This window comes from Carcharodon carcharias, chromosome 13 (assembly GCF_017639515.1).
Source record: "Carcharodon carcharias isolate sCarCar2 chromosome 13, sCarCar2.pri, whole genome shotgun sequence".
In the NCBI taxonomy this organism is placed as follows: domain Eukaryota; kingdom Metazoa; phylum Chordata; class Chondrichthyes; order Lamniformes; family Lamnidae; genus Carcharodon; species Carcharodon carcharias.
The window spans coordinates 133487300-133504222 of NC_054479.1; the positions used below are offsets into that span (position 1 = coordinate 133487300).

Here is a 16923-nt window from a genome sequence, read left to right on the forward strand (position 1 = left end):
CCTTCAACTATTTTTCCAATCCCCTTTTAAAAGTTACTCTTGAATCTGCTTCCACCAGCCTTTTGGGCAGCGCATTCCAGATCACAACTCTTTGCCCAAAAAAGTTTCCTCATGTCAGCTCTGGTTCTTCAGCCAATCACTTTATATCTGTCTCTGGTTACTGTGCCTTCTGCCATTGGACACAATTTCTCTTTATTTGCACTATCAAAACCCTTCAGGATTTCGAACACCACTATCAAATGTCAACCTTCTCTGCACAGAAGGAAAATAACCCCAGCTTCTCCTGTCTTCCCACATAACAGAAGTCCTTCATAAGACCATAAGAAGTAGGAGCAGAAGTAGGCCATTTGGCCCATCGAGTCTGCTCTGCCATTCAATGAGATCATGGCTGATCTGACAATTCTTCACCTCTCTGTCTTTTCCCCATAACCCTTGATTCCCTTACTGAGTAAAAATCTGTCTATCTCAGCTTTGAATATACTTAACGGCCCAGCCTCTAAACCCCGCTGAATTCCACAGATTCACTACTCTCAGAGAAGAAATTCCTCCTCATCTGTGTCTTAAATGGGCGGCCCCTTACTCTGAGATTATGCCCTCTAGTCCTAGACTCTCCTACAAGGGGAAACAATCTCTCAGCATCTACCTTGACAAGTCCCCTAAGAATGTTATATGTTTCAATAAGGTCGCCTCTCATTCTTCTAAATTCCAATGAGTACGACCCAACCTACTCAAACCCTCATAAGAAAATCCCTACATACTTAGGATCAACCTAGTGAACCTTCTCTGGACTAATACCAGTATACCTTTGCTTAGATAAGGGGACCAAAACTATTCATAGTATTCTAGGTGTGGTCTAACTAGTACCTTGTATAATTTAGCAAGGTTCCCCTATTTTTATACTCCATTCCCTTTGAAATAAAGGCCGATATTTCACTTGCCTTCCCTATTACCTGTTGAACTTCTATGTTAGCTTTTTGTGATTCATGCATGAGGATCCCCAAATCCCTCTGTGCTGCAGATTTCTTCAGTCTTTCTCCATTTAAATAATATTCAGCTTCTCTATTCTTCCTGCCAAAGTGAATGACCTCACATTTTCCTACATTATATTCCATCTGCCAAATTTTTGCCCACTCACAACCTGTCTATATCCCCCTGTAGATTGTATCATCCTCACCACTTGCCTTCCCACCTATTTTTGTCACCGGCAAACTTGGCAATAGTACATTCACTTCCCTCATCCAAGTCATTAATATATATTATAAATAATTGTGGCCCAGCACTGATCCCTGTCGCACTCCACTAGTTACAGGTTGCCATGCCCTTATCCCAACTCTCTGTCTTCTATTAGTTAGCCAATCTTCTATCCATGCTAATATACTACCCTCAACACCATGGGCTCTTATCTTATTAAGCAGCCTTATGTGTGGTAACTTATCGAACACCTTTTGCAAATCCAAGTATATTACGTCTACTGGTTCCCCTTTTTCTATCCTGCTTGTTACCTCCTCAAAGAATTCTAATAAATTGTGTCAGGCATGATTTCCCCTTCATGAAGCCATGCTAACTCTGCATTCCTGGAGTGGTTCTAGTAAATCTAATAAAATACTGGAGAAGTACCACCAATCGTGTCTTCACAAGATCCTCCTAATCTGGTGCAAAGAAGACAGTCCAACAGCAGTGTCCTCTCCCAAGCCAACATGCCCAGCATCAAGATGTTAATCACTCAAAACCAACTCTGCTGGGCATTATAATAAAAGCAAAAAACTGCGGATGCTGAAAATCCAAAACAAAAACAGAAACAAATACCTGGAAAAATTCAGCAGGTCTGGCAGCATCGGCGGAGAAGAGCACAGTTATCATTTCGAGTCCTCATGACCCTTCAACAGAACAAGGTCATGAGGACTTGAAACGTCAACTGTGCTCTTCTCCGCCGATGCTGTCAGACCTGCTGAGTTTTTCCAGATATTTCTGTTTTCTGCTGGGCATTATGCCTGTTCATATGCCTGATACCAGACTCCTGAAGCTCAGAACTCAATCAAGGCAGGAGACTCCCAGGAGGACATCAGAAATGCTTTAGGGATATTCTCAAAGCATCTCTGAAGAGGTCAAATATCCCCACCGAGTCATGGGGTCCCTGACTTTTGAAGGACCAAAATGGGGAAGGTTAATTCAGGGAGCACAGAACACATCGAGAGACTTCTTCGGGTTTAGGCAGTAAAGTCAAGGCCTCAGAGGGAGCGCACAACCCTCCAAACAACTCATCTACCCAACACAACTCATCTACCCAACACTTCAAGCATGCAGCAGAATGTGCAGATCATGCATTAGCCGTCTCAGAGCATAATGAACCAGAGCGCCAGTAAGCCATCCTCTATGCTGAGGCATAACCGAAGGACAAATCTCTTCTGCGCCCTCTCCAAGGCCTTGACATCCTTCCTAAAGTGAGGTGCCCAGAACTGAACTGAACACAATACTCCCACCGGGGGCTAACCAGTTTTATAAAGGTTTAGCATAACTTCTTTCCTTTTATCCTCTATACCTCTATTAATAAAGCCACGGATTCCATTACTGATGTTTAGACAGCTCTCTCAACTTGTCCTTCACACCTCAAAGATTTGTGCATGTACCTAGCACCCCCAAAGTCTCTCTGTTCCTGCACCCACTTCAAAGTTACACCATTCAGTTCAAATTGTCTGTCTTCCTCTTTCCTTCCAAAAGACATACCTACGGACATACGAATTAAAAGCCCCTTCAAGCCTGCTCTGCCATTCAATAAAATCATTGCTGATCTGATTGTGGCCTCAACGTCACTATCCTGCCTGTCTCCTTAAATGCAAAATGTATCGCTTCACACTTCTCCACAGTGCCCATTTCATCAGTCATGACAGTGACTTCCGTAACTCTAAACACTGCCAATGCTGAGCCAAATCAGAGCAGGACTGCAAGCAGGTTTTACTGCAGAACGCAAGATAAATGTACTTCCCCAAGCACTGGTCTGGCAGCCTTTCTGACAGATAAACACGTGTTCCAGCTCTCCCCCAGTCGCTCATGCTCTGGAACTAGAGTTGATTTTTAGATCAAAAACAAAAATAAAAATACCTGGAAAAACTCAGCAGGTCTGACAGCATCTGCAGAGAGGGACACAGTTAACGTTTCGAGTCCATATGACTCTTCAACAGCACCATAAGAGTCATACGGACTCGAAACGTTAACTGTATTCCTCTCCGGAGATGCTGTCAGACCTGCTGAGTTTTTCCAGGTATTTTTATTTTTGATTTGGATTTCCAGCATCCACAGTTTTTTGCCTTGATTTTTAGATGCCTGCACAGGTCAACCAAGAGGCAGACACAGTGGGTTTTGTCCTCTTCTCTTCAGCGGGTTGATTCTAGCTGAATTTCTGAGGTTTAATAAAGGTGGTGAGTGTCCAGCACACATGGACCCTAGCGCGATGGAGGGAGTGGAAAGGGGCGGGGTGGGAGGGGAGAGCTATGGTCACTGGGTTGGGGGAGGGGCAGGGAAAGAGAGCTGCTAACAAGGAATATTGAAAGGGATGCAGCTGCATAAGGGGATCCAAATTTTGTAAGCATTTAACACGATTGTAAGTATTTTTCATAAGTAGTTGACGCTTTCCAAGGGCCAAACGGTATAAAAGTAGTTGCTGCAAAAACCTGTAGCTGCCACATAACTCTTCAGAAGTCACAGCCAAAATTTTATAAACAATCACTGCAGTGAATGGAGGTGGTATTGCACATTAATCATTTCTTGGTTTTGTCCATGCATGAAGCATGACTGAACTACAAAAGAATGAAAAACATTAAAAATTCTTACCGGGGCGGGGGAATGGTTTTTGTGCCAAGGATAACTAATCCTAAAAATTGGGATTAAATCATCTTAAAGTCTCCTCTTGCAACTTACCCCCACCCTCACCCCACCAAAGAAAGGGTGGGCAATAAATGATGGACTAGCCAACGATGCCCACATCCGGTAAATGAATTTTTAAAAAACTCTTGCACCAAAAGAATATGGGCTCAAGTGCATCCCATCCCCAGGAATTGAACATATAATCTAAGCCACCACTTCAAATGAAAATTAAACCATGGCTCCTGTTCTACTCTTTCAAAGGTCAAGGATAAGGATCCCGTGTAATAACTCAAAGGGAATGTCGGTCTCCCAGAATTCTGCACTTCTCCCTCAATTGATACCCTCTAGAACTCATTAACTGGCCAATCATCTCAATGCCCTCTGCAAGGTCTTGCTTTGTGCTAATTGCTGCCACAGTATCATAGCCAGTGCTCTTCAAAGTAATTCATCGTGTGTGAAGCATTTTTAGACACTTCAGGCATGTGAGAAGGCACTAGATAAATGCAGGTCTTTATTTTTTAGAAATTTATCTTCTGAGATTTTTTAAATCTCCACCACATCTTAATCAATATTTCACTCCTCACCCCCACCTCGCACCCAGTGGGCTTTAACTGACTGAGGCCAGACTGGTTGGGATGCATTGAGAGGCCGCACCTTCAGGATGGTTTGGCAACACAGGAGAGAAGGGGCTTGCGCGGCACAGAAACCTGGCTCTGCCCATGGAGCTTGTGTGCCACACAGTCCAACATAACAAGCCTTGTGAGCCTCTTACATATCCGATATGCAGGCTGAAGATAAGAAAAAAAAGGAACAGGGTATAAGTACTTCACTCACACCGGCAAAGGACAGGAGACATTCCAAAGACCTGTTCATCACTAGACACCTTTTTGCCCGTGTCACAGCAATGTAAAGCAAGTTCCAATCGATTTCTGGCACCATATCTGAGGGGGAAGAGATGCAATTTAAATAAACAGAAATTTAATATCAAGCGGCAACCATTGTTCAACATTTGTAGAATGGCACAGTTTTTTTCTTGAGGCGAGGGTTAGTCAAAAGTCACTCATCTGATAATATTAAAGCGAGAAGGCAAGTTAGGGTGACATTGAATAATGGAGAACTCGCAAAGTGAATCAGCTCTGTGTCAATGCTTTTGCCAAGATGAGCCCATTTGGGTATTTATTCTATAACTCTCTAGCTGAAACCACTGCTACTTCTCATAGCAGGTTAACATCACTGACATGTCAATGTCAAGGTTTCTAATCCTGATAACAGGATTAACACCACCCCCTCCCCACCACCCTGATTTATCTAAGTGTGCATTTGTGGACTGTAATGGAGAATATAATTAGGCTGGGATTTTTTATTTATTTATTCTTTCATGAGGATGTGGGCATCACTGGCAAGGCCAACATTTGTTGCCCATCCCTAATTGCTCTTGAACTGAGTGGTTCACATGGCAGTTAAGAGTCAAACACATTGCTGTGGTTCTGCAGTCACATAGCCCAGGTAAGGACAGCACAGATTTCCTTTCCTAAAAAAGGGCACTAGTGAACCAGATGAGGTTTTACAACAATCAATGATAGCTGAGGTTAGCTTCCAGATTCAGTTCCAGGTTTAATTAATTGAATTTAAGTTTCACTGGCTGCCATGGTGGGATTTGAACCCAGGTCCCCAGAGCATTAGCGTCAGCCTCTGAATAACTAATCCATTGACATTACCACTACGCCACCATTCGCCCACACCACCCCCCACCCCCCGCCTTATGTGATTGAATAGTCTGCTGGTCCTCACTGATGAGGCTTATAAATGGATAGCAATTTAGGCAAACAAATGGAGGGTTAAAGAGTATACAGTATAGCACAGGGTATATGCCTTTAGTAGAAGCGAGAGAAAAGGGTTTAAAAATGAACAGTAAAGTACTTGCCTATCCTGAATTCCGAAAGCATACGATCATGTCGATAGCCTGGAACTTTCACAAGGTCATTGGTGATCTGCACAGTGTCAAACTCATATCCTTTTGCTTTGTGCACAGTTCCCAAAACAATATCTTTAAAAAATTGAAAGACAATTAAAACCCAAATTTTTAACTTTTAGTATTTTTAATAATTCATACCTGCTAATCTCTAGATACAAAATCATTCATCAGAGTCCCTTGGGCCTGTTCTGCCAGTCAATGAGATTAGAGCTGCTCTGCAGTAGCCCCATTTAACCGTCTTTACTCCATTTCCCTTAACACCTCCGACAGATTTTTATCAACCAGTCTCAGATTTAAAATTAGACCCAGCATCAACAGCTGTGTTCCAGGGTAGAGTCACACATCACAGTACACATCCCTGAATGGCTCTTATCATTTTAAAATTATTTCACATGCTCACATTTAAAAATATAATCTGCAGAGGGTTTAATTAAATTGTGAAGTCAAAGACAAAGACAGAGAGGGGGGGGGGGGGGGGGGGGTGGTGGGGGGGGGGGGGGGGGGGGGGGAGAGAGAGAGAAGAAGAGGGAGAGAGAAAGAGACACAGAGAAACAACAACAGCTGAAATTTAAATCTCCAGACCAAACATTTATGGTCCCAATCGCTAAAGGTTTTTCTTCCCACCATTAGTTTTATAGAGTTTAGAAATGGTTAAATCGTTCGGAACAAAGTTATAGGAATCTGCACTTTGGGAAATTGGTGTGATTGGGTGCAGCACAATCCCCTGGGTTTCCTACTTGGCTATTTAGATTAAGTGACCCCCGCTGGGCATTGATCTCCTGACTATCCTTTCATCCAGCAATGAAAGTCCTGTTGCTTTCAATCCCCCAAAGACAGTCCATCTCAGGACAAATCAACAACTCCTGCCTCTCCCTCATTCGCTCCACCTTCCTCTGAATCAGAGGGTTAATTCAGGGTTCAATTCCCACTCCAGTACTTGAGCACTGACACTCCAGTGTGGTACCAAGGGAGTGCGGCACTGTTGGTGGCACCATCTTTCTGGTAAGACGTTGAAACAAAAGCCCCGTCTCTCTTCGCAGGTGGACAAAGGAAGGAAACAGAATGAAGATGCTGAAATACAAGACTAAAGGTTTTAGAGGAACAGAAAATAGTCTTGTTACTTGCAAATGCTGAATCAGTGACAGAGTAGCTGGTGATTTTCTCTACGAGTACAGGGAGTCCCCGACTGTACTTCTCCACCACTGCAATCCTCTCTTCCAACTCCTTATCTTCAGCTTCAGCTACATAATCTTTCAATCCACACAAACCACCTTTATGTTCAAATATCCTGATGAATGGATCGCGGATTACAAGGTCTTCTGTTAATGAAAAATAAGAAGCATATAATCATACAGCTACAATGTTAAAAAGAAACTGGGAAAGCCCTGCCCAACTTAAAAATGACAGAGCTTTATAAGGTCGCAAAACAACTATACATACATGATAAATTCTGACACATGTGCAAGAATGTAAAACTCAACAAGTCTTCCTTTATTGTTGCCAGCCTTTGGAACACATTTTTATTTTTTGTTTCAATGTCATTTCCTTTACTGCACAACTTGAGTACACATTTTATGCAAAAATAATTCTGCTCAATTTCCCTTTTTACTCCCAATTTTCCAGCTTTTCATTCCTATTCCCTAATGTTCGAGGCCTCTAATAGTGAACAAACTACCTTTATGATCCATTAAAGCTTGAGATCAGTCAGATTCAAGACTTTGCTATTCCAAGGAAAGCAAGTCCACATTCCGTCATTTTCCTCAATACAGGTAGTTCAATAACTAGAGTGAACTTAATTATCTCTCTAACTCTCAAAGTCTACTGCCCATCCTTATTGAAGGGTACGCAGCTCATAAGGGAATAGCTGTATCGGCAATTTATTTAATAAAGTCTTATGCAAGTCCAGTTAGAAAATAATATAACAGCATTACTCCAAATAGGGTGTTACAATTCGCTGCTCATTCACCGAGTAAAGGAGCAATCTGGAGCCAGTCTTTCCCTAACATAGGATTACTCTCAAAACCCAGAGAACACAGACGCAGACTGGCTTTCCTTTCACCACACAGGTGGGGTCTGATTCTTATAAATAAAGAATAATAATACTCTAACCTTTCCCCAATTAGTAACAGTGGCTCTTACATACAGCTAGAGAATACACTTCATTGTGACAGGATTGCAATATTAACATAGGGTCTGACCAACTCCTTGTACAGTAAAACATATTGTCCCCCCAAACTCCCTCTTCTGTTCTGATCTTGTGAAAAACGATTGGAGAGCCTTTTCTCCACAGTTAAAGGAGGATATGAGAAGGCAGGCAACCAAAAGGAGGAATATAATGGGGTTAGTTCGATCAAAAGCTAAACTCACTGGTTGCTCGTTCCTTCTCCTGGGCCATAAGCATCCAAATGTCCAGTATTGTGTCCATTCCAAATTTATCAAGCCCCTAAGGAGAGAGGATTTGAGGAGTTCAGAGTGCTGTGGGCCAAAACAAATCTTTTTTTTAAAATTCATTCACAGGATGTGGGCTTCGCTGGCTGGGCCAGCATTTATTGCCCATCCTAGTTGGCTTTGAGAAGGTAGTGGTGAGCTGTCTTCTTGAACCGCTGCAGTCCATGTGGTGTAGGTACACCCACAATGCTGTTAGGGATGAAATTCCAGGGTTTTGATTCCGCAACAGTGAAGGCACGACGATATATTTCCAAGTCAGGATGGTAAGTGACTTGGAGGGGAACTTCCAGGTGGTGGCATTCCCATCTATCTACTGCCCTTGTCTTTCTAGGTGGTAGTGGTCGTGAGTTTGGAAGGTGCTGTCTAAAGAGCCTTGGTGAATTCCTGCAGTGCATCTTGCAGATGGTATGCACTGCTGCTACTGTGCGTCGGTGGTGGAGGGAGTGAATGTTTGTGAATGTGGTGCCAATCAAGCGGGCTGCTTTGTCCTGGATGGTGTCAAGCTTCTTGTGTGTTATGGGAGCTGCACTCATCCAGGCAAGTGGGGAGTATTCCATCACACTCCTGACTTGTGCCTTGTAGATGGTGGACGGACTTTGGGGAGTCAGGAGGTGAGTTAATCATCACGTGATTCCTAGCCTCTGACCTGCTCTTGTAGCCACAGTATTTAAATGGCTAGTCCATTTCAGTTTCTGGTCAATGGTAACCCCCAGGATGTTGATAGCAGGGGATTCAGTGATGGTAATACCATTGAACATCAAGGGGCGATGGTTGGGTTCTCTCTTGTTAGAAATGGTCATTGCCTGGCACTTGTGTGATGCGAATGTTACTTGCCACTTGTCAGCCCAAGCCTGGATATTGTTCAGGTCTTGCTGCATTTGGACATGGACTGCTTCAGTATCTGAGGAGTCACGAATGGTGCTGAACATTGTGCGATCATCAGCAAACATCCCCAGTTCTGACCATATGATGGGAGGAAGGTCGTTGATGAAGCAGCTGAAGTCGGTTGGGCAGAGGACACTACCCTGAGGAACTCTTGCAGTGATGTTCTGGAGCTGAGATGCCTGACCTCCAACAACCACAACAATCTTCCTTTGTGCTAGGTACGACTCCAACCAGTGGAGAGTTTTCCCCCTGATTCCCATTGACTCCAATTTTGCTAGGGCTCCTTGATGCCAAACTCTGTCAAATGCTGCCTTGATGTCAAGGGCAGTCACTCTCACCTCACCTCGGGAGTTCAGCTCTTTTGTCCATGTTTAAACCAAGGCTGTAATGAGGTCAGGAGCTGAGTGGCCCTGGCGGAACCCAAATTGGGCATCAGTGAGCAGGATATTGCTAAGCAAGTGCCACTTGATAGCACTGTTGATGACCCCCTTCCATTACTTTACTGATGATGGAGGGTAGACTGATGGGGCGGTAATTGGCCGAGTTGGATTCGTCCTGCTTTTTGTGTACAGGACATATCCAGGCAGTTTCCCACATGGCCGGTTAGATGCCAGTGCTGTAGCTGTACTGAAACTGCTACAACACTGGCAGGGGGAAAACAAATGAAACAAACGGTATTTTGGCAAAGAACACGCAAGTGTGCGATGCTTAAAGCCTGGAGCTGCAACAAATATCAGAAGTACTCACTCCGATGATGTATATTTTGCTTGGATTTTCACTTGTAACGATGCTCACAGCCTCGTCAAATACAGCTGCGTTAGTTCTGCAGAGAACAGCCGTCTGCCCAGTGTTGGGATCAGCATTGCCTGTAATAAGGAGCTCATGAGATTATTGTTGGCATAAACTCGAAACAGCTTTAATCTCTGTTGTGAACGGGGAAAATGCACACTGAATGCACTGCCACTATTCAGGTCAGACAATTGAAAAGCAATTCTAAAGTGAAATTTAAAAAGGGCAACAATAACAAACTGCGAACAGCTTTCATAAAATTTAGGTTCTCATAATCCTCTAGCCCTCCCCTTCTGCTGCCTTACTAATCTTCCCCCAGCCTCTACATACACACATGAAAGAAACTGTGCCCTTGCCCATTTACCATCTTGGCTTCCACCAACCAGCGTCTTGTCTTTGACCTGTTTGCACACATCCAATATCGTTGCTGCAACATAGGCAATCTTCGGTCCAAATCTGAAACTCTGCAATACAGGAAGCAAAGATAAGATCAGGTTCATACTTCAGGAAATCGCGGCCATTAAGTAGCAAGTCAGCGACAGTATCAAAATCGTATTTCATTTGCAATACTGCAGTAATATTACTTTGATACGAGGCAGCTGGTGGCCATGAATACACATTACTCTGTGTGAGATGCAAGTGGCCAAAGTCTTCAACCCATTTTTATTGTTGTTATTCACGGGATGAGTGTGTCGCTGGCAAGACCAGCATTTTCTGCCTATCCCCAAGTGTCCTTGAAAAGCCTTCTTGAATACAGCTGAGCGACTTGCAAAGCCATTTCGATGTACAGTTAAGAATCCACCACATTGCCAGCGGGTCTGAGGTCACATGTAGGCCAGACAAGACGAGGGTGGCAGATTTCCCTCCCTATAGGACATTAGTGAGCCAGATGGGTTTTGACAACAATGCAGCTTCATGGTTACTATCTTTTTATTCCATGATTTATATAATTGAATTTAAATCGCTGAATAAAGACATTTTGTCGAAGCTTTTTGTCTTGCACTCATCAGGACAATCACAAGAATACCAATGTCAGGGAAAGGAACAACTTTATACTGTACGAGAAGAGAGTGCTGATTGGTTGGCAAGTGGACTCTGATTGGTAGAGGCTTTGCCATAGAGAATGCACAAGTTAATGGTGACTGGCAGTTAACTGCCAAGCATTGTTTGAAGTTTTAATCCAGGCAGCTTGACTCTGATTAGTCAAGGCATCTATCACACAAATGATTAATGTGGTATATGAATTTCTGTGCCAGTGTGATGCTAGGTATGTGGGCTGTCCAAAGACTGGCGGATTGTATAAATCAGCTTGTCCCTTCCGCTGTTCGCAATGGGCAAGGTACAGACCGTACCCAACCAGCCCATGCTTGTAAACTCAAAACAGTGTCCAACGTTAGATGTGATTTCACAACTGGACAACATTTGCTCAATAACCATCAGTGTGCTAAAAATTATGCTGACAACCAATTTAAGATTGTCAGTCGAGCTCCCAGTGTAGTGCATTTGCATGCACTGGAAGCTACACATATTAATACACAGGGCCCTGTTCTTCACAGATAGAAAGGACATGTACACAAATTGCACCTGTTTCAGCTAAACAAATAAATGATGGCCATTCACTGGTTCATTCCCCAGGACAATGCCTTGACCAGAGTCAAGCTGCCTGGTTTAAAATGTCAAACAATGCTTGGCAATTAACTGTCAATCACCATTAACTGATGCATTCTCCATGGCAACGCCTCTACCAACCAGAGTCCATTTACCAACCAGTCAGCAATCTTTTCTCATACAGTATAACGTTATTGCTTCCCTTAACATTGATATTCTTGTGATTGTCCTGATGAGCGCAGGGTGAAAAGCTTCGACAAAATATCATTTTTCAGCCATACTCAAGTTCTGTACTATCAAAAGGCTATTTGAATTTAAATTCCCCCAGCTGCTGTGGGAACTCATGTCTCTGGAGCATTAGTCCAGCTCTCTGGGTTACTAGTCCAGTAATAATCACTTTGCCACTGGTAGCCCTACATAAACAAGCCATCCGGAGAAATGTTGAACCTCACTTAAGCCGTGGTGGAAATGAACAATTACTTACTGTTGTTGAGAGCTTTTTTTGGTCTAAAAAATTGGTACGTCTCCCTCAACTGGAATAGCTCATCCATGTCCAATACCAATTTATCTTTTTGATGTCACATCCAGTTTGTTTGCTATACAATAAGACTACTTAAAAACTTTCCTTGCCAAAACTCCACTATTCATATCTTAACTTGCTACAAGTCACATTCACCCATCACCCCCTGTGCTCACTGAGTGACATTGGTTCCCCATCCAGCAATGCCACAACTTTAAAGTTCCAATCCTTGCTTTCAGATCTCTCCATGGCCTCATCCCTCACTATCTCTTGTGACCTTCTACAGCCTGGTAGCCCTCAAAGGTCCCTGTGCTTCTCCAATTCTGGCCTCTGAAGTGTCCCGGATTTCTATTGCCCAGTCATTGGTGGCTGTAGCTTTGGCTGCTTAAGCTCTGGAATTCCCTCTCCAAACCTCTCCTCCTCTCTAACTTTGTCTCCTCTTTTATGCTACTTTTTCAAGCCTACCTCTTTGACCAAGTCTTTGGTCACCTGTCCAAATATCTCTTCATCTGCCTTGCTGTCAAATTTTGTTTGGTAATGCTCCTGTGAAGCTCTGGGACTATGGTAAAGCTGCTATATAAATGCAAGTTGTTGTTCTCCTTGACAAGACTATTACTGGCCAGTGTGTGGTGATTACAAAGTGGTTTACTTCAGCAATGACAATTTTTTCTGTGGTCCCAAGCAGGTATTGTGGCAACACTTCAAAGAACTGACTATCGAAAGTTAATCCTTACCTGTGTCAGACTAAACAGATGGGGACGGTGGGCTTTAAGCAGAACATCTACAGTATCCTTGAATCCACTGGTCTGCTGATGTGGATCTGCTACAAGAATCTTCCCACATTTCTGAGACAGCACAATGTCCATGATTACTGGGGGGAGAAAAAGAGGATAATCACAGGAAAAAGATAAAGAGATGCCGTGAGAAAGACATTATCCCAAACAAATTGCAGTGGCTTGGGTACATCTTTTACCATGAATAACGAGGCTGCTGATCAGCTTTGTGAACTCACGATTTGCACAGTCTACAATAGGAAATGTTTTGGAAGATAACTGGCCACTGGTGCTGTTCAGTGTGAACATGACATTACATTTGAACCTCAGGCAGCAGAGAATAGCACACTAAACAACAAAATGGCTCAGGGTCCATGATATTTCACATGAAACAAAGTACTCAAGTATTTACTGGACCAGAATTTCACAGGTCAGTGCTCTTGGTAGTGGGAACAACTAGAACCTGAGTAAGGCCATCAGGACCAACAATGGCAGCTGATGCTGGAGGTGAGCAACAGCCCCAAGACCCTAGGTTCAATGAGGGCTCTAAAATTGCTGCAAGCAGTTCCACTATACCCATCTGTACATTGGCCTTGTACATTGTAAAAGTGTAGAGAAGCCATATGGAATGCAATGAACTGCAGTGCAATTTAATTTTCCTCCCAAGTTCATTTATTTCTTTCCACCTCGAGTATTTTACAATTGAAATAGCTATGGGGGAAACACTAAATATCTACCTGTTCCATATTACTGGCTTTGTATTTCAAACATATTTAGTGTTTGAACTGTCCTCTCCCAGTAGGTAAAGAGCAGCAGGTAATTAGCTTACCTGGGCTACAATCTTCAGCTTCATCTAAAAGGATGATATCAAATTGTGGCAGACTGGGTTTGCTGAGTTGCCAAAGTTTCAGATATCCTTAAAAAGAAAACACAAAAACTTAAATCCAACAGGCAGTTAGTGGTCCTGCAGTGTTGCAGACATAGTTTTACTCCGCAAAGAAATGCTTTTCTGTTAAATTCAGCAAAATGTAAACACTATTTTCAGTTATGGCACATTACGCTTTACACTATGGGGCCACCACCTTGTTAGAATTCAAAGCTTAAGCTATTCTAGTCTTGCATCTCAGCACCGCGCACCCCCACACCTTCCCACCTTTTGCATAGAAACCAGCAGCAGGACTAGGCCATTCGGCCCCTTGAGCCTGCTCCAATGGATTGGTGACCAGAACTGGACTGTAGCCTGGAGCAGTGCATTGTGAAGCCTGTGCTTGGCTTCTGCAGGGCATAATTTACTGCTCTGGAATGAATCCAATGCTTGATTGACTTTTGTTTGTTGTTTCTCCACATTACCTGGACAGTAGAAGTAACTAATGCCCCCATGTTCTTTCCCAAGTTTTTCCTTCAGTTCATTCATGGGGTGTGGACATTAATTGCAAAGCCAGCATTTATTGCCCAACATTAATTGCCTGGGAAGGGAAATGATTTTGTTCCTTTTCAACCTTTTTTTTTAATGTCTGGTCCACATTTCTGGATCTAAGTATTTTACCTTAAATCAGTGGCAAATTCATTTTGTTTGCATTTCTCTAATGGCATGATTCTTACTAAATCCTTTTCAGTAATCTTTTCCTGCATCCTCCAAACCTACTGCTCTCTTAGCAGCAAAATCAGACAGGTTATGGACAGCAATAGGAATTTTATAAAAGCCCCACCAATATCACTCAGTAAGACACTTGGTTTACTGTGGAGAGGTAGGAAGGAGAGTCAAAGAGAAAGGGGACAGTAGCATTGCGGTAATGTCAGTGGACCAGTAATCCAAAGGCCCGGACTAACGCTTCAGAGATATGAGTTCAAATCCAACCTCAGAAGTTGGGAGAATTTAAGTCGTTAATTAATAAATCTGGATTAACATGCTGGTTTCATTAATATTAATAACAATGATTGCCATAAAAACCCATCTGGTTCACTGGGAAGGAAAATTGCAGTCCTTGCCCGCTCTGCCTTACATGTGACTCCAGCCCCATTGCAATGTGGCCTAGCAAGCCACTCAATTTAAGGTGGCTCAGCACCACCGGTTAAGGGAAATTAGGGATGGGCCATAAATGCTGGTCTGGCCAGCAACATTCACATCCCAAGAACAAAACTAAGAAAATACTTAAAAATAAGTACATCTTTAAACTAGAAACCAAAAGCATGAGGGTCTCATCTGTAACATTTTCTCAGGAAGTTGCCAACTTCAATCCCCAAGAGGTAGGAAATGGGAAACTGCTCCCCGCTTCAATTTAACTGGAAAAACGAATGCACTAAGAAATTTTCATTAAGTTCACCATCATGAGTCATGAAGTAACCATTCTCCTTCGTTTCGCCAAGATCCGTCATCTTTCTCCAAATCCTCTTTGCATCTTCAACTAGTTCCTGAAACAAGGAGCACAATCGTTATCAATTGCGGGAAGTCTATTTTAAAGAAGTGATGGGAGGGGGTGGAACGGATCCCTTACAATCAGATCACTCAGGGAAACTCTGTACAGTGAATTTCATACAACAAAGGGAGGGCTATTGGCTCGCACCAAAAATGCTTTTCTGATAAGGAAGAAGGTGACGCATGGCTGAGTGATACACAAGCAGACTGGTGGCGATAAAATTGTTCTCGACTGATGGAGGCGAGTAGAATCCACACGAGAAGTTTTTTGCTTCCCGCTGAGCATCAGAATTCCTGGAAAAGGTGCTGCTGGTTCACTGAATCCATCCTGACACACAGACGGAACAGAAAACTTCCAAAACATTTAAAGCAACTAAAAGGGACAAACATAAAAGCAACAGAATCTCTCTTCTTTCACATGTAACAGGATAGAATTCATATGAATTCACTGGATACAAATCTTGCATGTAGGAAATTCACTGCGGCCCTGAAGTCCCCAGTGCAAAGAAGATCTCAGGTACAATACCTGGTTTGTGCAGAGCTGGCTGATCTCAGTTAGTGCTTTTGGAGGTAGAATTGACTTGGGTGTCCATGGGCTAGAGAGGAGGGAGGAAACACATCAGCTTGGTTTCCTGGAAAGGAGCTAGTGAGCAAGGCCAAGATTGGACCCGGCTGTGAATATTATAAAAAATTGTGCTTGGGATGTGAGCGATTCCAAGCAGGCTGCATTTATTGTCTATTAGGGGGGTATATAGGGATATATTAAGAACTTATTGAAAGGGAATGGACAACTTAAAATATCCAAGCAGCCAGTGCCTGCAAGTACAGTTAAAAGCCAGGCTGGTCAGAGAGGAATCTGAGCCTTGCACACCCTCAGAGCCTGTGACCATCAGCAAGGCCAGGCCAAACAGAGAGGAATGCAAATATGATAGATTGGGTGTCTTAAGAGACAGACCGGAGCCTTAGGTTGGAAAACAACCAAGATTGGACCTGTTTATAGCAAACAGGGAAAGAATAGATGGTCCTAGTTGAGTTCGGAGGGAAGGTCTCCACCGGGCGTGAAAGTAGGGACAGATGATGCCTGTACCTTGATACCTTTGTTACTAGAGAGATGTCTGTTTAATGTAAACCTATATGTTGATGAGATCGGAATCTGGAAACTGTTCTTGTACGTGATCCATAATGTATAAATATGGTAACCACCTGCAGTTTAGCAGGGTGTTATCTCAAGCTGCATGAGGATGGCTCCCTCCTTGCAATTGCTCGAATAAATGATCGTGACCTGTACCTGAGACTCCTGTGGTCTGTTTGTCAAAGTGACCACAACATTGTCCATCCCAAGTTAATACTGCAAATTGGCACTCGGGTGAAGCAGAGGATAAAAGAAAAAGACCTACAGTTATATAGTGCCATTCTTGACCTCAGGGAGGCCCAAAGCGCTTTAGTATGAAGTACTTTAGCGGTGTGGTCACTCTTGTAATTTAGGAAATGCAGCAGTCTATTAGCCCACAGCAAGCTCCCACAAACCGCAGTGTGGTAATGACCAGATAGCCTGTTATAGCAATGCTGGTTGAGGAATAAATATTGACCAGGACACTGGAGATAACTCCCCTACCATGCTGCGCAATAGTGGAATTTTTCACAGTCA

General features: G+C 43.2%; 1 protein-coding gene across 1 annotated transcript in view; it reads right to left on the reverse strand.

Annotated features, from left to right (window-relative positions):
* Nucleotides 1-16923, reverse strand: part of fbxo18 (F-box DNA helicase 1) — a 51836-nt gene that overhangs the window by 4700 nt on the left and 30213 nt on the right. The window contains exons 11-19 of the mRNA XM_041202075.1: nucleotides 15184-15271; nucleotides 13689-13775; nucleotides 12821-12957; nucleotides 10323-10422; nucleotides 9917-10035; nucleotides 8204-8279; nucleotides 6958-7155; nucleotides 5786-5908; nucleotides 4696-4802 (exon numbers count right to left, since the gene is read on the reverse strand). Coding sequence (XP_041058009.1) covers nucleotides 4696-4802; nucleotides 5786-5908; nucleotides 6958-7155; nucleotides 8204-8279; nucleotides 9917-10035; nucleotides 10323-10422; nucleotides 12821-12957; nucleotides 13689-13775; nucleotides 15184-15271 — 1035 coding nt within the window. The remainder of the gene's footprint in view (nucleotides 1-4695; nucleotides 4803-5785; nucleotides 5909-6957; nucleotides 7156-8203; nucleotides 8280-9916; nucleotides 10036-10322; nucleotides 10423-12820; nucleotides 12958-13688; nucleotides 13776-15183; nucleotides 15272-16923) is intronic.